The sequence below is a fragment of the Heterocephalus glaber genome, unplaced genomic scaffold (genome assembly GCF_053883595.1).
Source record: "Heterocephalus glaber isolate CG9 unplaced genomic scaffold, H.glaber_assembly_v1.0 deba00001498, whole genome shotgun sequence".
Lineage (NCBI taxonomy): Eukaryota > Metazoa > Chordata > Mammalia > Rodentia > Bathyergidae > Heterocephalus > Heterocephalus glaber.
Window position 1 is genome coordinate 4992437 of NW_028258321.1, and position 20612 is coordinate 5013048.

The window sequence follows — 20612 nt, forward strand, 5'->3', positions numbered from 1 at the left end:
CCCGGCGGCCCTGGGGCTGTCCACACCGGCCCGGCCTGGCTCCTGGGCCGCGCAGGGTTTTGTTCCCTCCCTCCTCCCCCACCTCGGCAGCTATGCGTTATTTCCATCTGGCAGGGAGAAGCCGGGAGGCTGAGGTTCCCCCTGTTGGTTTGGGCTGCAGGCCAGCAGCTTGCCTGGTGCTGGAAGAATGTCTCCCCGGCTTGAGACGGTTAACTGGCTCTTGTGAATGCAAAGGCAGGGTGGCAGCCGTGGGTGTAAGTGTCCAGCCTTGCTCGGGGACCTGTGCCATCCAAAGCCTGTGTGGAAGGTGGCTTCCATCTAAGGGGCACCCAACCGCAGCCTCCCCTGTTGGGGCAGACTTCCAAGCCGGGGCCAAGGCGGAGGCAGGAGAACCCAGCCAGCTGGGGGTGGGAGGAGGCAGGCCCTGACATCACCACAGGGTCCAGAGTCCCCAGGCCCCTGGTGAGCTGGCTGGCTGGTGTCTGGGCAGCGACTGGAGTCCACAAGGGCCTGGGGATGGGGCCCAGTGGAGCATGAAGCCAGGACCCATGCCAGGGAGGGTCCCGCAGCAGCTGCTCTTCTTCAGGAGCTGGCACAGGGGCAGCCATGCCGAAGGCTCCCCGAAGGCTGCTGGGTCCTGGTTCTTGCAGAGTGGGCCAGAGTCCCTGGGTAACACGAGTCACCACAGGTGGAGAAGGAGAGCCCGAGTCGGACAGCCAGAGCCCAGGGGGCTCCTGTGCCCCCCGAAGGGCCAGGATGGGCCCTGGACCCAGGACACGGCCGGCACCTCATCTGCAGCTTGGTAGGCAGCCCTGTACTGGAGTCCTGGTGTCCGGTTTCGCTTTCAGTTTATTTGCTGGGCTCAGCCCCTATGTGCAGCGTCCTGGCCTGTGCCTGGCGGACAGTCCCAGAGAGGCGGGCCTGTTCTGCCCTCGTCCCCTCAGTTCCCTTCCGGTACTTTGAATCCCTTAAGGGAAACAAACCAAAGAGCCGCCAGGCCACTCAGTAGATGGGGTGGCAGCCGCGGGCTTAGGGTCAGAGTGACGGAGGGGCGAGGCACGGGGGCGGAAGCGGCCTAGGTGGCCCTGGCACCTGATTCCCGGGCTCTGGGAATCAGAGGAATCAGCAGGTAGCTGTGCAGAGGCCGAGGAGAAGCCACTGGCTCCATGCCTCTCAGAGGCCCCTCTGGGACTGTCCCAAAGGAAGCTGGCGTTGCTTGCTCTAAAGGCCTAAGCCCGAGACCCAGAGGCAGGGGTCTCACGGTGGGATGGGAGGCGCCAGGGAAGGAAGGGGATGCTCGTTTGCTTGCTTGGAAGCTTGTGCCTGAGAGACAGAGGCCCTGTGTTGTGAGGTCAGTCCGCACACGTGCTGGCCTGGGGATGCCTCTGCCTCCCACCTGGCCTGTCTCACCACGCAGCAGGACCTGGGGAGTCTTTGGGGTCAGCCCCACTTGTCCTGCTCTAAGAGCCGATGATTCCCAAGGGCATGTGTGCCTTACCCCGTCCCATCCCACCTCTGGCATCCTAGGAATACTTCAAGTCCTGCCTGGCAGTGGGGAGGCAGAGCCTGGGAAAGTCAGGAGTTTCTTAGGCCTGGGCGTGGTATCCAGACTCCTGCTCTGCTCAGAGTTCCGCATGGCTGTGACGGCCCGGCCCCTGCTCCCAGCGCCACCTGTGGCAGCCCAGGCTGGCACGTAGGTCCTGTGGGGAGATGCTGTCCCAGCCAGCATTCTGCCCACCACCTGCTGGCCACATGGCTTCAGTTATCCCATCTGTAAGATGGAGGTAACCTTGTGACCACTGGCGAAAGAGGCAGCAGAGCAAGTGGCCTCTCTGAGCCCTCTCCCCGGTCTGACTCCGTGGCTGGGTTACTCAGTAGTGGCCTGGTGTCAGGAGAGATCCTTGGCTGTACGTGCCTTTTCTGCTTCTCTGGTGGAGTCAGCTGCTCAGCCTCAGATGTTTGCACAGGGTCCTGAAAAGTGCTAGGGTCCCCATGCAGACCTACACTGTCACCAGCAGGAGCCAGGAGGCCTGGGGCTTACAGCCAGCTAAGACAGAGCCTTGGAGCTGCTGGAGGGAGAGGGTGAACTTCAGATCCTGGGAGGTGGCGCCCCGAGGGAAGCTGGAGGCCACTGCAGGGGAGGGGATGTGCATCCTGCAAGCTGGCTTGGGAAGGAGTGGTGAGTGAGGCCTTGAACTCTGGAACAAAGACCCCATTGTGATGCCTTTGACCTGGGACGTGGGTGTGCTAAGGCGTTCCCACTGGCATTGTTGGGGCAGCAGCCCTAGCTGGCACCTCCTGGGGCTTCCCCTGGGTGCCAGGTCTCTGGCGTGTGCCCTCTTGCTTAGCTGGAAGTCTCTCAGACGGGAGGTCCATGCCTGCCTTGAGGCCTGGCTGGGACCACAGGCAGCGAGCAAGTGGCAATGGACAAGCCAGCAGTCTCTGCCCTCATCTTTCTAAAGAGAGGGATCTGGAGAGTGCACCAGGCCCTGCACCTCACAAAGCCCTCCAGAATCATGGAACAGCCATGCATAGAAGGTATTTGAACCGTTTTTGGCTGAAGAACAGGCCAAGAAGTTAAGCAGTTTCCCTTGGAGTGGGAACTTGGAGGTCTGTCCCCTGTCTGGGGCACTGGGGGATCCTGAGAACAGGCTGGTCCGGGCCCACAAGTCCGGGAAGCGTGCGGTGGTGGTGCCGAGATGAATGCAGAGCTCCCTGGCACCCTGGCTGAGGGGCATCTCTGCCAGCATGGTCCCCATGGGCAGCGGCAGTTCCTGCTGCTGGCTGAGCATGTGAACGTGGAGGCGGGCAGTGGGGAGAAGCTCTCTGGAAAGTGATGTGTCCACAGCACTGAGATAACCCCGTCCATCCCAGGGAACAGAGGGGTGGAAACAGGAGACACTCGGGGTGGACCCAAGGAGCTCAGGGCAAGGGCTTCTGATCAGCCAGAGGCCTGGGGAGCCCCGTCAGGAAAGGACTGTCCCCCCCGCATGGCACAACAGGGTCACCCAGCAGGAGGATTAGACAGCCTTTGGCTTTGCCACCCAGTAGGCCGTGCCAGGGCATGTGGCGCCCCTTTTGGCTCTGTCTGTGGAAATCCTCCAGCTCTGACATGAGCAAGGGCCTGAGATGCCTCCGAGGGAAGACATCCCTGTGCCTCAGAGACCACATTGGCCTCTCCCCTCGCAGGCATCGCAGCTCTCACGACTGCAGAGTGGTGATGTCAGGGCCTGGCCGCTCTGACTCCTGTGTGAGCAGAGCTGCCTCCAGCTTTCCAGGGTTGTTTCCTCCTCCTCCGGACTGCAGGCCAGGTCAGGAAGCGGGGAGATGAGTCAACTGAATTTTTCCTGCCTCAGCTTTCCTGCTCTGAGTCTCTGCTTATTTCCTGGCCCTGATGTGATAGCCTAAGGGTTCTTGCGCTCCCTCAGAAGTAGGGAATTTTGAGCTCTTCTGGTCTGACCACGTATTTTACCAGTGAGAAAACTGAGCCTTCAGAGTCTTCCCCCATTTCCAACCCAGTACTTTGGTCCCAGTTGAGCTGTGAGCAGAGGATAGAAACCCCCTCCATCTTGGCTCAAAAGATTACTGAAAGGATGCAGAGATGTCTCACTGGGCCCAAGATTGAGAAGTAAATCCGAGCCTCAGGAGATGGGGGTGGGACAGAAAGTTGGTGCCAGGCAGAGCAGCTAGACTGTCTCTGCCTCTCTCTTGGGTACCGTGTGGACCAAAAGTGCAGCTGTTCGCTTCTCCCAGCTAAGCCAGCCTTGGGTTCTCTTCTTCTTAAGCCAAGACCCCAGCCTGTTCATGTGGTGCTGGTTGTCAGCCCTAGGCTCTGTGTAACACTCACTTGGGAAAGTTACCAGTAATTGACTCTGGTCTCTGGTTCTCTGAGTTCAAAAGGCAAAGTTTGAACTGGGTGCAGTAACATGCCTGTAGTGCCAGCTATTTGAGAGGCGGAGGCAACAGGGTCACTTGAGCCCCTGAGTCGGAAACCTCTGGGAAATAGAGCAAGACCCCATCTTTTTAAAAAACTGAAGTTCAAATCCGATTGGTTCCTGGCCATCCAGTGGATTAGTGCAACTTGAACCAGCTATCCAGCCCTTGTCCGATCGTCCATGTTCAGGAGAAGCACCAGACGGTACCTAGCACACATGGCTACCTAGCTAACCTCAGCTGTGGCTGTTGAGAGCAGGTTTTAAAGAGGATGGGGTGCTTGAGGATTGGGGTGCACAGTAACAGTGGTTGTAACCACTTACTTGCTTAGTAGCTCTACATGTAATGAAGAGAGCAAAGAATTTGGAATTCAAATGCTGGATTTAAGGTCTGTACTGTGGGCCAAGCATGCAGCTCAGTGCCAGAGCCCTTGCCTAGCTATATGCAAACCCCTGGTTCAGTCCCCAGCAGCACAAAAAGAAAAAGAAGAAGGTCTGATGCTAACTGTGCTATAAGTAAGAATCACTTCATGTCCTCCAGGGAGAGAGGGGCTGGTGATATACACAATGGTTTTTGTTTGTTTTTTTGTGCGTTTGTTTTTCAGGGTGGAAATACAGTGTTCATTCATTAATTTATTCACTAACTTATTTTGCAGTTTTTGAACACTGCCTTTGTCCCGGGCCCTGTGATAATTGGATATACACTCTTGGCCTCTGCAAACCTTAGAGACTAATTGATGTGAGATCATGGCACTTGTAGGGTAGACTGTACCATGACGATGGGATAGCTTTTCAGACTTTCCAGTGTCATAAATGGACTCTTAGGTGTATGTTCTATGTCTTTTGTTTAGATTTTGTGCTTACTAAGGAACCACTTTGTATTAGTCAGCTTTCCCATGCTGGGACAATACCTGACACCCATACCTTAAGGAAGAGAGCTTTATTTGGCTCACAGTTTCAGAGGATTCAGTCCGTGTCCAGCCAGCTCCAAAGCGGAAACATTGTGGTGGAAGGGCAAGGTGGAGCAAACTTGCTTGATTCTTGGCGGTCGTGAGAAAAGGAGCAGGACCAGATACGGACCCCGAAGTCATGACTCCATGACCCACCCAGACACACCTAGATGTGTGCTTTACTAATTCCCTAAGCTGCTCCCAAGCCAATGGAGTTGACAATTAAGCTTAACTGTCACACACCTGACTGCTAATTCAGATTTCTAAGCTATATAGCTCCTAGAAAATGAGTGTCCCAATAAAGATAGGGTAGGCCATTTCTAGAAAAGCAGGTTTATTACAGTCTGCATTGCAGATAAGTGAACTACTATTCTTATCTCTGAAACAGCCTTGTAAGAGTTTGGTTCCCATGAACGGGTCTCCATTTGGAGGCAGTGACTGGCCCCCCCGGCAAGATCCTGTGTGAGCCATCAGAAATTGACTCTCTGATAGCTCTTCTCAAATGCAGCACGTGTGTTTCCCTGCTGTATCCACCTCATCAGCGACTCCTGAGCTCATTCTGGTTCATGACCATCTCTGATGTATAGCGACCCACTTGGAGCCAGCTGGAGTGGAAAGGCTTGGAGGCTCGAATCCCAGGGCAGAGGTGGGCATCGTGGTCCAGCCCCAGACCCTCCAGGTTAGAGACTGTTTGGAGAATGAGATTGGGGGTAGCTTAGCAGTTAGGAGCATGGGCTTCGAGTTAGACAGGCCTGGTTTCAGTCTTGATTTGGTCAGTTGGTGACCCTGGCAGTTTCTTGGGCCTTGTAAGCATGAGTTTCCTCGCCTGTAAAGTGGGGATGATTGTACCCATGGCTGTGGGATTGCTGATTCAGAAGGGATCCGGGACAGACATTGCTCCTTTAACTACCGAGTTCCATTTCGGCAACTAGGTTGTTAAATGAATTGATGGTTATTAAGGAATCCTATACAGTGTGTACATTACCATATTCAGAACCAAGAAATGCTCAATTCAAACTCCAACTTGATGACTTTGCTTTTATTTGTGTAACTCTTCCATGCAGTATTGTAATGTGCAACAGAACATAAAACTACCATACTGTACTGCGTAGTATAATCAGCAAAATTTATAGTACTATAGAAACAAGATGTACTGTAAAAAAAAGAGGCATGGGCTTGATAAACAAGATGTACAGAACTGTACAAAAGAAAGTGGGTCATAGGTCCAAGCAGCGGGTTGTGATTCCGAACAGTCATTAACCAGGCATGTCGTTACGGAAGAGCATCTGCACTGGGACCCTGTGGGTGAGGCCCACTGGCAAGGGGGCTGGACTGGCACGGCTCTGCTGCAGTTTACCTCTTGTGGCCCCACTTTCCCAACCTGGCCAGAGAGGAGCACACTCAGGAGTTCCGAGGATTCGCTCAGCCCGAGGGGCGGGAGTTTGGGTACAGCAGCACAGTGTATGCAGCGTGGCAGTGAGGCCAGGACAACCCCTGGAGGTCAGGGTCCCCCCAGAGTTCTTGTTGGGCCAGCTGTCCTTTTCCCAGTCTGTGACAGAAAGAAGGGTTGGGGACAGAAGTCTGAGTCACACTGATCACCCAACAGCAGGAGCCGCAGGGGATCCGGGGCCTCAGGTAAGGCCCTGGGTGGCTCTCCTGCCTGCTGCAGAGCTGGAGTGCCAGGGGAAAAGACTAGTGTAGTCAGGAAGGCCGCCTGGGGAGGAGGAAGCCCTGAGTGGGGCCTTGGAGAGTAAAGGGATTCCTGACAGGCAGAGGGGTGCAGGGTGCTGGGGTGAGGACGGCAACGCAGCTATGTGTGTGCCCCGAGCAGAAGAAAAGTGGAGGCCAGGCAGCCGTGTGCAGGAGAGCCAGCCGGAAGAGGAGGCCTCAGAGCAGGCCACTGGCTGCCTGCAGCGGGAGGCCACAGGGCCGTGGGGGCACAGGGAGGTGTCCAGGGGCTTGTAAGCACTGAGTGCTGTCAGCCACCTGTCTGGGCCCAACAGGAGCGGACACCTTGTCTGCCTTGCCTCCCCTTGCTTAGGTCGGACAGTAGAGTGGATGGTCACCCGGACCTGACGTGGCTCTGTGGACAGAGGCGAGCAGACTCCCCAACCCAGACCTGCCTTACACCTCCGCCTGCCCCCGCACGGGCACATACACACTGCCTCGGTCCCCATTTGAAGTGACAGGTCCCCACTCCCACCTCCCGCGGAAGTACAGGGAAAAGGTCTCCCCACAGCAGCTTGTCCACTCTTCACGACAGATTTCCGCAGAGTGAAGTGCAGTCATCTCCTGGGAAGCATAACTGGTCTCGACCTCAGGGAATTTGGGTTGACAGATTTCGCCCTCCTTGTTCTTTGCCCAGCAGACCTCACGGCTGCCGGACAGGACAGGCTTCAGCGTTTGGGCTTCAGTGATGGTGCTGATCATGCTGGCGCCGCTCGGGGGTGACCCAGTGTAGCCCCCCTCATCCCTGTCAGCGTCTTTTCAGATTCCATAACCTCATCGTTTGGGTTCCAGTACTGCCCTAGAATCCTGGCCGCACAGCCAGGAACCCAGTCGGCTCAGATGCCCTGCCACATCGGGGAAGGTGGAGTAGCCAGTGTTCCGGGGGGCTCCCTGTGCTGGGAGCTGAACTCGAATCCCAAAAAATGCAAGGAACCTTCTGGCTCATGTAACCCTAAGTTTATTTCTTTTTTTTGCCCCTGGTACTGGGGTTTGAACTCAGAACCTTGTACTTGCCAGGCAGGCAAGGCGCCACTGAGCTACACCCACAGGCCCCTCAAGTTTATTTCCATTGCTGTTTGAAATATGCTGTATGAAACTATTATTCTGATGATATTTACTTGTCCTAGCCCCAGCTCTACATTTCCATTCATTCATTGCTCTGCTCATTCATTCGTTCAGTACAGGCACTGAACTCGGGGCCTCATGCATGCGAGGCAAGCGCTCCATCACTGAGTACACCCCTCAGGCCTATTTATTTTATTTTGAGGCAGGGTCTCACAAAGTTGCCCTGGCTGGCCTAAAACTTGCGATCCTCCTGCCTCGGCCTCCCGTGCACCTAGGACTGCCATGTGTGCCACCACTCCCAGCTACATTTCCCTTCTTAGCTGAAACTCTCAGGGTCGTGCTAAAATTCCTTTTCCTCTGCTAAGCTTTTATTGGATTAGATGGTGGGGCAGTGGCCCAGGAGCACCATGGGAGGTGTGAGGAAGCCAGACGCGGAGCAAGTCTGCCAAGGACAAGCCACACACGGGGTCTGATCCTCTGCCCTCCGCTGGGACCCACCCCATTGGGATTGCCGAAGGCTGTCCATGGGTCACTGTGTCCTAGAACCTAAGCCCAGTGGCCAGGGGCCTGCACGTCTGGTCTCTTAGATTCCTGCTGGGAGGGTCCCTGGCAGGGAAGGCCACCTGGGCATTCATGGGGATTCTGGACTTTTTTCAAGGTGATTTTGCTGAATCATAATATTTTGTGTTCTATGAGATAGAAAACCGTGCAGTTTTAAAAACATCTTGGGGAGAGGCAGGGTGGGGATTGGCATCCCATCTTCCCAAGGAGGAAACTGAAGCCTGGAGAGGTGAACTGACCTGCCCGTCGCACGGCCAGCAAGGGAGTTTGTTGCCTGTTGGGAGACCCAGGTGCTTGCTCTGTGGACTTCTTTGGAAAGGCAAACCCCAGAGAGCTTTGCAGTGTGAATTCCCCAGGCCCCCAAGAGGTAGAAGTCAGGGTTCAGTCCGGCTGAAGCCCCCACTGGGGTAGGAAAAAGGCCAGAGGGAATCTGAAGGGGAGGGGAAGCCTTCCCCTGTGATTCTGGCCTCAGGCATCCCGAGGGTGAACCCAGAGCAGAGCCCGTGCGTGCGTTAGTGATGCCGCTTCTCTTCTGGGGCTGAGACAAGCCAGGGTCGGCGGGTGTCCCGTGGCTGTGAGTCCACCGAGGCCGAGGTTCTGCCTGCTCAGCCTTTGCCCTTCCCTGCTTCCTCCGGAAGGGAGTGAGGTCACTGTGGAGGCTGGCCAGGCACCCAGGCCTGGCGTTTCTGGACACTGCCTCTCCCATTTATTTTCTGCACCTCTCGGGGCCCCAGCCTTCCCCAGCTCCGAAGCTGTGATGGGGGTGGGGTAGCAAGCAAGCGTGGTGAGAATGCAGGGCGTGGGGTCCTCACACCAACATGTGCAGCCCTGGCTGCAGGCTTTTCTCCTGCCCAGCTTGACCCATCAGCTCTCTGTGACCGTGTGGAGCTTTCGGCCAGCTCCAGACCCCTTGCTCCAGGCGCTGGGTCAAGGGATTGCCACTTGGCCCTGCGCTCTGGGTGTCACAGCAGAGGCAGTGGTGGTGTGCTTCGTGGAAGGAACACAGGGCTCACAGAGCCTGGGCACCGGGCCCAGGCACCAGTCACTCGGTGACCCCAGACAAGCCGCCTCACCGCCTTGAGCTCCAGCGCTCCTCATCTGAGGGACAGAAGGGTGAGCAAGAGGGGCAGCGGTGGCCTCCCCACCCCTGACCACTGTGCTCTTACCAGGCTGGGCAAGAGGCAGCCTCCTTGGCCCTGGCACACCGGAAGCAGGCCAAACCCAGAGCACAGGGAGCAGCTGGGGACTTCGGCCGTGCAGGCCGGGCTGCAGCCAGCGCTTCCCAGCCGCTAAGTAGGTCAGTGGACCAAATGTCCCGGTTCTGTAACGAGGGTCACGGAGAGTGAGCCCCGGACACCTTCAGAATGGGCTTTGGGAGACCACATGCTTTGCAGATTGAATTTCTGGAAAGAACAGCTGAGGAATGGTGTTGAGTTCCCCAAGTCTTCTGTACTATGACAGCAAAAGGACGTTCTCGTGTAATAAATGTGTGTGCATCCCTGTGTTTGTGTATGTGTGTGTTCTTGTGTGTGTGCACTCATGTGTTCGCCCCTAACGTGGAGGAGGGAGTGCTGAGTGCTGATGAGGATGACCTGTCCGTTCCCTCACTCCTTCACCGCACCTGCCAGTCAGGTGGCTGTGGGTCTTGTGTTCTCCAGGACGGTACTGTGGAATTTCGTGTTAGACGTTTGGGGTGGCTTTCCCCGCTCTTTTTCATGTTTTGAAGAGTTGCTGTGGAGAACTGCTGAAAGCAGAGGGGCTGGTGGACGTCTTTAGTCATGTCACATGAGGATGGGATGATCCAAACAAGGGAGGGTGCCTCCCGTCAGCAGTGCTTCGGGGTTCCAGGACTGCCCTGCCAGAAAGCCAGCAAAGGGCCATAATCATAAACAGCCCCGGCATCAGCATCGCTTACAGCCAGAAGTATGGCTTTAGACTCTTGGCTTTGATGGGGAAGAATGCAGTTTTCTTGGCCCCTCCCCCACCCTTCTCAAGTTAAACACGATCTGTGAAAGCCTTAGTAGCTCTCTGTGAAAGCCTTAGTAGCTCGGGGGCTCAGGGCTCAGGGCTCGAAGGGAGGCCAGAAGGGAGGCCAGCATGCAATGCGAGTCGGGAGCGTCCCCAAGGCCCAGTGCTGGAGGCTCCACTAACCCCCATGGCTGCTGGGGCTGGGATCGTTGCTGCCTCTGTTCCTCACTTGGGTGAAGTGGGAATTCCCACCTGCCCAGAGCCTGTCTTGCCTTCCTGGGGCCTCCACAGCTCCAACTTGCTCAGGAGCCGCATGTGTGAGGGGCAGGCAGATGGTCAGGTGTCGAGGTCAGCACACTGGAATACTGGGGCTCCCGTCCAGCCCTGGGGGAAGGCCACTTCTCATCCTCTCCCCTCCTCGGCTGCACCTCCGGCTCAGTCTCCATGCTCCGGTGGAACTGCTCGATAGAGGCCAGGCTGTGTGGGAACACTCTTCCCTGGCACTGAGAAGATGGGGCTAGCCTGGGCCTTGTTGCCAGCAGGGTGGGATTGGAATGCACAACCCCTTGGAGGAGGAAATTCACCTCACACCGCCCAGGCTTTGCAGGGGCCCTGCCTCGCTGGCCTTCCTGTGAGTGTTTGTCCTCTTTCTGCTCTGGGTTGCTGCACGGCCAGACGCAAACTCGCCTCCTTGGACCTAAAGGGTCTCCACTTGCTTTCGGTGCACCCAGATTCCTGTCAGCACTGACATGGCAGCAAGGAGGATGATTCTAGACCTGAGGCCTAACCGTCCTTCCATGTCCGCATCTCTCAGCCCCCAGGGTGATCCTACCACTTCAGAGCCCTAGGAGAAGAAACTCCGTTCTAGGGGTGGAGGCTTGGGGCTGGGTGCATCCTGAGCCCAGTGGGACAGGTTCTCTGATTCAGAGGGAGGACAGGGAATGACAGATGAGGCATCCACATCCAGTCCAGACACGCCGGAGCTGGGCGTTTCTCACTTCTGTGGCACTGTAGCATGCCATGCGGAGGGCTGGGACTCAGATGGGCGGACCTGGGGCCTGCCACTGCCAAGACCTATTTAAAGGGATGGGGGAATACTCGTGGCCAACCTGTACCCCGGCTTTGTTACCCGACTCCGAGCAGGCTCTGCACTCTAGAACTGCCTCTGGAACACAATCTCTCCACCAGAGAGGGTGGGTGAATGTGGAACCAGAGAGCTGGGGGTGCAGAGATCAGGCCAGGTCAGCTTCCTACCCCAGCTCTGTCCTCTGGTAGGGCATTGGCTGAGCTGGGCCTTACTGAGAATGGAGAGATCCAGAACCAAGCAACAAAGCGAGCGTATAGTCAGGAGCTAGAGAGCATTCGTTCATGCGTTCATTCCTCCACCTTTATCTCCTGCTGTGTCAGAGGGGCACAAGACCTGATCCCAGTTGTCATGGAGCGGAGGGACTAGAGGGTGGCCCTTGGTGACCTGCTCTGACCCACTGAGGGGACCCTCTGCATCCCCCTCGCTTTCTGGTGTTTGAGGTGGGAGGCACCAGGGATCGACAGGAGAGTGGAGGAAGAGCTGCATCCCTCATTGGTGTTCATGAGCATCCATCAGCACTGCCTGTCCAATCCTGGATGAGAAGCAAAATGGGGCCAGAAGGAGTTCAGAGAACCTACTCTCTGCTCACCACAAACTGACCCCTCAGAGACTCCAGGACAGCCATCCCAGGACGAGGGTATTTAGGGCTCAAGTTACACCCGTTTGCTGCTTTCTAGAGACTTAATACCAGAAACCTGAGTGGGCTGTTTCCATCTGAACCTCTCCCCTCAGAGGAATGGGAAAGTGAAGCTCAGGGAGGCCCCACAGCCCAGCCGCCAGGGACAAGCCCACTCGTGGGTGATCCTGTGGAGGGATGCCATGCGAGGTAGCCACATGGGCATTCAGCAAGCCCGCCTCCTTCCTCAGGGCTCCAGAACGCTCTGCCCCAGGACCTGCTCCCCTCACCACCTGTCAGGACTGAGGAGTTCAAGCTCCCAGGGCGGGGAGTGTCCGCCTACTAGGTCACCCGGGGCCAGATGAGCAACGAGCACCAGTATCCCTCAGTTTTCTGTGGCCAGGTCCCCGAGAAAGTGGGGGTGCCGAGAGTCAGAGTTACTTCCCAAAACCGAGGAGCTGGAGCAGAGACCATCACCCAGGGCCTGAGTAGCTCCACTGGGTTTTAATAGGGCAGCAGAGGCCCAGCACCGGTCCTGCCCGACCCCAGGAGTGGGGCCTGAGAGACTCTGAGGACACACAGCAGGATGGCCTGGATGGCTGGAGAGGCCGGGTAAGGAGGAGGCCTGTGCCGGTCTGTCACTGCATTTCATTCTCACCAGCTGCTCACCAGGCGCTTCCTTGGTCCAGAACACCAGGATGGGCAGGACCCAGCCTCTGCCTTCAGGGGGCTCTCGGTCTAGCAGAGAAACAGTCAGACCTCAACCCTGGGACAGCCAGGGTAGGAAACCAGGAGGCCTGCAAGAATCACAGGGACCTCGCAGAGGCCTGAATACAGCGATGAGTCAGAGATAACACAGTCAGGAGCAAGAAGAGCAAAATGGAGATCATTTCCCCTGAGTCCCAAGAAAAGCCCTTGCCCCGATGCCCCTGCCAGAGTAGCCACCTGTGGCCAGCACGTGACCATTCGCCCCTCACTTTTTCTGTCTGTTAAATGGGGATAACATCTGGAGCCCATGTGGCTCCTGGAAAGAGTAAACTGAAGAACACCATCCAGTGGCATATCATTTTCCTTTCCTTTCTCTGATAGCAGGGACAGGCTGCCTTCCCCTGTGGGCACTAAGTTCCATCAGGGGCAAAGTAGGAGTCCGTTTGGTTCCTGAATTGCTTGGAGTCATAGCCAGTCTGCCAAAGACCTGGAGATTTTTTTTTTTGGTACCGGATTTCGAACTCAGGTCCTTGGGCTTGCGCAGCAAGCGGCAAAACCACTGAGCTAAATCCCCGGCCCAACCTGGAGACTTTTCAAAGCATTTTTCCTGCTATCTCAGAGTAAGTCTGTAGCATAAGTAGGTGGGTGAGTTTATTTCTCTGTTTTCAGAAGAAGAATAGATGAGTGGATTTCATAAGACCTCAGAGTTTGCTGGCAGCCCACCTCAGTTCAGACCAAGGGACTGGATTCTTTCTTTTTTTTTTTTTTTGTCCCAGGGATCGAACTCGGGACCTTGCGATTTTGAGGTATGTGGCGGCACCACTGAGCTAAAAACCTGGCCTGGGGCTGAAGATTCTTAACCCGAGACTCCTTTTGAAGCAGGATCATTGCTCCCCAGAGTGGGCCATGCAGGTGTGGGCAGTGTGGACACATGTTGGATGACATCGAATCCCTCTGTGAAAGGGATTTTTCTTTCATTCCACCTTGGGCTAATGGGAGTCTCCACTTGGGCTCCTCTGGTGTCAGTGCCTTCCTGACCCTGGCCGATGTCCTTTGTTTAAGAAAAAGCCTGACCCAGCCTTAGTGTCCTGTTGGAACTTGCCTTAAGGTCTTGCTAAACTTTAAGGCGTAGTTGTCTGTATTTTTCGTTGTCTTCTGTTTAGGGTACTGGTTTTTCCTTCCATGTAGCACGGAAATATGTCTCTCTGAAGAGCACATTTACATTTTGGAAAGTAAAGTCAGTTTCAGTAACTGTACTAAGGAAACACTGGCACAGGTGTCCACGGATGAGCTAACAGGTTGGCTGCCTGAGGGCTTGGGGAGCCGCAGAGTTAAGAGACCCCACAGAGACACACTCTTCTGGGGACCCTCCGAGTTCCAGTCTTCCAGGGTGACACCGGTGGCTCCCAAGTTCCAACTGGAAAGGGAGCCTGGAAAGTATTGGCATTCGTGGTGGCTGCTCCCTCACCACGCAGCAGAATCCACATTCTCTGAGTGCCGTTGACGTCAGGCAGTGCAGAATTTTTGCAAGCCCTCTATTTAAAATTCCCCAGAAATTAAATAAGGAGAGCGTGGAGGGAGGGATGCCCTGGACAGATTGTGGAGTGGGTTTGTTTTGTTTATGGAGATGGTCTTTAAAGTTGCCATTGCCCCGTTTTATTATTGTCCAACTGAAGAGGGGCTGAGCTCAGCTGGGAGGGAGGGGTTGATCAGCCTATGGCTTTAGTGAAACCAACTCAGTCCTGGGGCCAGGAAGCTTCCATTTTTAGCCAAGAGAGCAAAAGGAAGAAACACGCAGACTGGTCAGTGTGTCCTTCGATGGCTTTGCTTTTGCTCCCCACCCTGGGGGGCCTTGTGAGTCCACATTCTCACGTCACCTGCCTCTCCTCGGCCCATGGCTTCGGCTGTTCTGAAGGAGTAGGCGGCATGCGGGTGTGACATTTGTTTTCTGAAACTGCACTCTGCCCCCAACCATGGTCCTGTGGTGGTCTCTGGTCTCAGAGGCCGTAAGCAACGCTTCTGCCCGCCTCACACCGTAAGAAAGGTTGGTCCCATTCTGTTCTCCTCCAAGCCTTCGGGTTTATTTCAGCTTGATGTTCCACAATTGCAGGCCTCCTCTGATGCTTCTCCCCTGGTAAAAGAGGGCGCTCTGCAGTTGTGGCGCAGCTGGAACCTACTACTGTGCTTCCTTTTCGCCCGGTGTGCTTTTCCGGTTGGAGCCAATGATCCCAGTTGTTCACTTATACTGCAGAGATGAGGTTTCCTTAACAACTTACCTCATTCAAGTGAAAAATAAAAAGACAGATTACACCAGGCACATTAGTGCACAGCTGTAATCCCAGCTGCTCTGGAGGCTGAGGCAGGATCACAAGTTCGAGGCTACTCTGGGCAACTTACGATGACCCTGCCTCAGAATTTTAAGAGAGGTAGAGAGAGCCCAAGATGTAGCTGTGTGGTAAAGTGCTTGCCTCACGTGTATGAGGCCCTGGGTTCCATCCCCAGCACACACGCACACACACGCACACACACACACACACACATACACACGAGATAAACTGTTCGAGCACAGGCACCCACCTCACAATACCGTTTCAATAGTGGGCTGCTTGTACTGTGGTTGCCTCATAAACTTATGGAGCTAAAAAAACTCTTGCTGCCTGGTGATGTCACAGCTGTCACGGTGTTGTAGCAGCACTTCCCTCACGTGTCTGTGCTGGTACTGGTGTTCTCAGACCTGCACTAGCCGTCACGAAAAGCACAGCACATGTAATTATGTGCCATGTAACTGTACGTAGCATTTGATAATGATGAACAGTCGTGTTCCTGGCTCAGGCATTTACCTTGTAGTTTACTGTGAGATAGTATGTCGTTATGCTTGTATATCTCACATTTATCCTGCATGGAGTGACACACCTGCACCATCTAGGTGTGTGTCAGAGCATGTGAGGATGTTCGCACAACTGTGAAGTTGTCGTAATGACACATTTCTCAACCTGTTCCCGTCAGTAAGCAAGGAGAGAGAGAATGAGAATGTGTGTGTGTGTGTGTGTGTGTGTGTGTGTGTGTGTTTGTGTGTGTGTACTTCTTTTGATGTGGCCCACAGAGTACGCGGTTCAGGGATATGACAAAGGTGTTAGGTGGCATGGGGCTCTGAAGTTTGAGAGATGCTGGTCCACTTCATCCTCACCTGACAGTGCCCTTGGTTGAGCTGCCGTGCCAGAAATCCCCCTTGGCCTGTGTGTCCCTACCCTGCCCCGCCCTGCCCTGCCGCAAGGCCTGAAGCCCCCCATCAGCCTCCTCCTCATGGGGCAGGGGGTAAAGGCCACGAGAGTCAGGGCTGCTGGGTAGACGGAGGGTCCTGGTTTCCTTGGCTGAGCTGTGCAGGGGAGAATTGGGGCGCGCTGGTGCCTGCACAGGAGGGAGGGGCCTGTGCGCGCAGCTGAGTGAGTGCTGCCCTGCGTCAGACCTGGCGCCAGCCGCCCCCTCCTTCCAGGCACTGCGGCCCTCAGGACCCCTCACTGTCTTCCTTGGCTGGGCTGCGGCACTAACCACGCTGCCTGAGGTGTTCCCACTTTGTACCAAGCACTTGGGCATAATTATTGACAGTATTCCTCTGTTCGCTGCAGAGAATTTGGACGATAAATTACATAGTCACTGCTCTGAGCCGCGTCCCTTCGTCTTCCCGTGTAAGACTCCGTAATGTCAGGGGGACCTGTCATTACCATCTGCTCAGACCTTCTCCTTTGGTGCCTGACCCTTCCGCTAAGTGAGATGTTGCCACGGGCGCGGTGACGTGTCTGTCCTCACCCTGGCTGATTAAAACGCCCAGCAGGTCAGGCTCCTGTCACACCCGCTGTGGACACACCCGCGTCGCTGCAGGCAGCCCCCAGGTGCTGGGCGCTCAGGTGGACCCGGGTGGGGGCCTCTGTGCTGGCGCTCTCTGGACCGGCTCTCGCCTCAGAACCGAGCGTTCTGGCCCCTCTTCTGCTCCACCTCCTTCCCACGCAGCCTGCATTGTCGTGTGGGACCCCTCTGGCTCTGAGCATCCCTGGGGCCCCCGTGCTGCCCGTGGCCACAGCCAGCATTGAAGTTGCTGATCTCTGCCCTGGATTTTTCCTTGAAAGTCAGGGCCCCGCCCACTTTGTGTCCTCTGGCTTTGTTCCCATCTGTCCGAGGGTTTGGGGGGCACTGTTGCAGGCAGCCTTTCCTGGTGGCCCACTGAGAGCTGCCTCTTGCCCTCCTACGGTCAGTGGTCAGCGAGCACCTCCAGTCCCAGCAGCCACTTCAGGAGGGGCCGGGGTGCCTCCCAGATGCACCTCTCCTTACGGGACTGCACGGAAGCCTCGCTACCCCCGAATCCCCTCCAGGATCCCCGCTCCTCCTCCTCCGGTGTCTTTGACTCTTGTTCTCCACAGCCGCCTCTCCTGCCATGCACAAGATTTACCATTACATTCAGATTTACTTCTTACAACCTCTGTCCTTCACAGGCCTTTTAAGACCTGTCTACAGGCTGCACCTCCGTGCTCTGCTTTACAGTAGGGTGGGCAGGGGACAGGCTCTGCAGTGGTGGCAGGAGCTTGAGCCGTGTCCCTTCCTCTCTGCCCTTGCTCGTGCCCTGCCGGCCACAGCCCTTCCCCCTCCCCACCAGATTGTACTGCGGGTCCGTCTGAGGCTCTTCTCTGCCAGCTCTCCATCCTTCCGTCTGATCTCGGACGCCTGGGGTTCCCTCAGCAAGCACTGCGTCAGCCGCCACCATGTCCCAGGTCGGGGCAGACGGGGCAGACGGGCCACCTGCGCCCAAAGCTTTCTCATGGCCTCGCCTGTGTGTGGCCCCACACCAAACCCACACATGGTCAGGTCAGCAGAGCCCTTCCCAGGCAGGGCTAAGTACCAGGGACACCTGTCTGTCTTCTCCTGAGAGTCTCCACCCCTGCCCCATCACTTGGACTTCCTTAAAATTGTTCCTTCAGTAGAATTCCCTGTGGCTTGTGCAGTTGGCTGGGAATCGGGTGCTCTGTGAGTCCCTTCTGGGGACTGACTCATCTGGTCCCCAGCAGTGCTGTGAGGTGGGGGTGCTGCCCCAGGCCCATCACACAGAGGAGGAAACTGAGGTCCCTGCCCCCATGCATCAGCTAAGAAGTGATGCCAGGCAGCCTGGCCCAGCAGCCCTTGCTAACGCCCGTCTCCCTCCTCTGCCCATCGCTCTGTTGCAAGCCCCTCTTGGCCTGCACATGCTCTTTTGTCTGTCTGACCACCTTCTAGGTTTCTTGCCCCTGACTTTGGCCTTCCCAGACCCACTGGAGCTGCATGGGCTTGGCCTGACCCCAGACCAGCTCTGCGCTCATCCTGCGAGGTGGGCAGGCTTGAGGCCAGGCGGGAGAGGCCGCAGCGGTCCAGCTCTTGCTGTATCTTTGCCATGGACTCGACAGGGCCTTCCAGATGGTGACATAGCAGCCTGTGCTAATGGTCTTGGAATCCAGGCACCAAGGGAAGGTTCTGGGGCCCCAGTGGGAGAGGGAAGGGCCGAGTCAACAGGGCGGGGGGCGGGGGGTTTGCTAGCAGTAGGGCAGGTGAGTGGGTCGCAAAGGCAGGGGCTGTGTGGGTGCACAGGGGGCCTGGGAGCCTCTCACCCACTCCAGAGCCACTCCTGTTTTCTTTGGACCGAGGCGCCGCATGCTGAGAGCTGGAGTGTGTCTTGGCAGAAGGCTTCAGTGACAGAGCCTTCTGACCAGGGGAGGCCTGGCCCAGGGAGGGCTGCTTCTGCTGTTCTTAAAGGCACAGTGCACGTGAGCAGCCTGCACCTCTAGTTTCTCTGGCCCAGTGGTGGAGAGCCTGTGGCACACGTGCCATAGTGGGCTCGCTATATCATGGAAAGTTCTAAAAGGTTCACCATCACTGCTCTAGCCCCTCACAAGGTCATAGGAAGGGGCCAGCCTGGGTCCAGGGCAGAAGTGGCCCTTCAGGGCCCAGCCACATGCCAGCTGTGGTGTGGCCAGGTGGGCAGTGCTGTGACACATGCCCAGCACTTCCGCCTCCCCATTTGGTGCTCACCAGCCCTCACCCTGCTCCCTCTCCAGAGGACAAGGTCTGAGCCAGAATGGAGGCGATGCTGGCAGCAGGCCAGGGTGCCAGTTTGGATTCTGGGAGGAGGGGCTTCCAGACCACCAGAAGCCAAACATCCAAGACCCTAGATGGCTCCACAACCCACCCTCCCTGCCTGGATCTGAGAACCCAAGGAGGCCTGGGTTAGATTGTTTCAGATTGAACTCAGGACCTTGCACTTGCCAGGCAGGCACAGCACCGCTGAGCTACATCCCCGACACTAGGTCTGGGTTAGAGTTTCGTGGTCCACCAGGCTCAGCTTGCAAGAGATTGGTGTCAGACCACATGGAAGGGCTTGGAGTGAGTACAAGGACCAGGCGAGGCCTGGAGAGCACCTGAAGGTGCTGGGTCTCCCGGCCTCCAGGATGGTCTCATGCTGACTCCATGTCCTCTGGGTTTGCACTGTGGGCCTGTGGCCGGCCATGGGAAGCCGCCTCTGCTGCAGCCTCAGCAGCCAGTGCGTAAGGAGCTTAAGGAGCAGCTGCTGTGCCCGGGTGCTGGAGAGGGAGCCTGAGTCCTGGCGTGTGTTGGTTGCGGTAGGGGTGTCCTTGCCTGGACAGCGCCTGGCACACGCCAGTTGCTCAGTAAATACTTACCGCGCGAAAAGCTCCCGGCCATTGACTGTACCATGTGTCCTGATTCACCCTGAAGGGCTGGGTAGCCAGTGAGTCTCAGGGCAGTGACTTGCTCCAGGTCACCCACTAGGAAGTGGGCAGGCTAGCATCTAATCCTGGGTCTGTCCTACAAAAAGGCCGAAGAAGCACCAGTGGACCAAACCCCGGGAGAGCAGGGCCAGGAGCGAGGGGAGGACTGGGGCCTCATGGAGGATGCGTCTTGACATCTGGAAAGACTGGGAGGATTTGAGAGGGAGAGGAAGAAGCGGGGTCCCCCTCCTCACCACATGCTTTGTCCCACACTGAGCTGTGACCTTGGAGGACTTTATTAACATCCTAATTGTGTGCAGCTGGCCTCCCACTGGCCCTAATGAGCTCATTATCCTCATCCTTAAGGAGGCCATTGTGGCCTGGTCGCCCTGGGGACGGCAGTGGACCGGGAGTGCCCATCACTTCCTGCCTCCCCCAGCCAGACTCAGCCCCCTCTCGGAAAGGCTAAGACCCCAGCCGCTTCACTGTCTCTCAGCTCCTCCGCCTCAGTCCTTCTCTTGCTCTTGCTCTTGCCGTGTGTCACTGGCAGTTCCTCTCTTCCCCACCACGCCCTCAGGTGACCAGGCAGGTGGATCAGTGAGCTGAGGCTGAGACCTTGCCCACGGAGAGGGTGTGGTCCTGGGCTGCCTGGGCTGTCTCCCCGAGCTGCTCAGCCCTCCTGACGCCTTCTCCTCTCGGTGGCCCCTGGACCCTTGCGTAGTGATTGTCCCTGAGGCCCACCGAGCAAAGCCAGCTGCAAACGACAGGGGACATCACCACTCCCTCTGGGCCTTTGCCTCCTGGGTAGGGTTGGGTCCTGGCCTCTGGCCCTGCAGAAACATAGGCCCTGGTGGAGGAGAGGAGTGACATTCGCCAGGGCCCGTCTCTGCTCGGCAGATGTAGTGCAGGAGGAGGGACCAGGCCCGGTAGTGCCCTGCTGCCCTCCAGGGCAGACCCGTCCTCCACTCTGCGCCTGGGAAGGGAGGGTTCCCACCAGAGAAGTAAGGGGAGAGGACACCCAAATCCTGAGACCCTAAGGCCCTCCGGACAAGGAGAAAGGTCCGTGCCGAAGGGAGAGGGTGACAGCAAGAGGACAGCAGACTCAGGGACTTGCCTCCCAGCAGCCCGGACACACAGGCCCCCGGCCTGGGGGAGATAGCGCCCCCGGAAAGCAGGGCTCGAGGCCTCCCAGTCTCCTACGAAGGGGACACCTCCCTGGCCTCCTCGGAAAGCCCTGCTGTGCCCGCGGAG

The 20612-nt window shown here is 56.8% G+C and overlaps 1 protein-coding gene across 7 annotated transcripts in view; it reads left to right on the plus strand.

Moving 5' to 3' along the window:
• The window catches only part of Sh3pxd2a (SH3 and PX domains 2A), a 193779-nt gene that overhangs the window by 142954 nt on the left and 30213 nt on the right, over positions 1–20612 (plus strand). The window contains exon 1 of one of the 7 annotated variants that reach the window (XM_087185846.1): positions 10–802. The exons of 5 other annotated variants lie outside the window; for them this stretch is intronic. In XM_087185846.1, the coding sequence (XP_087041972.1) occupies positions 607–802 (196 nt within the window). In that variant the 5' untranslated portion in view covers positions 10–606. Of the gene's footprint in view, positions 1–9; positions 803–20612 lie in introns of those variants that run through there. One more of the 7 variants, XM_087185845.1, reaches the window with a different exon arrangement.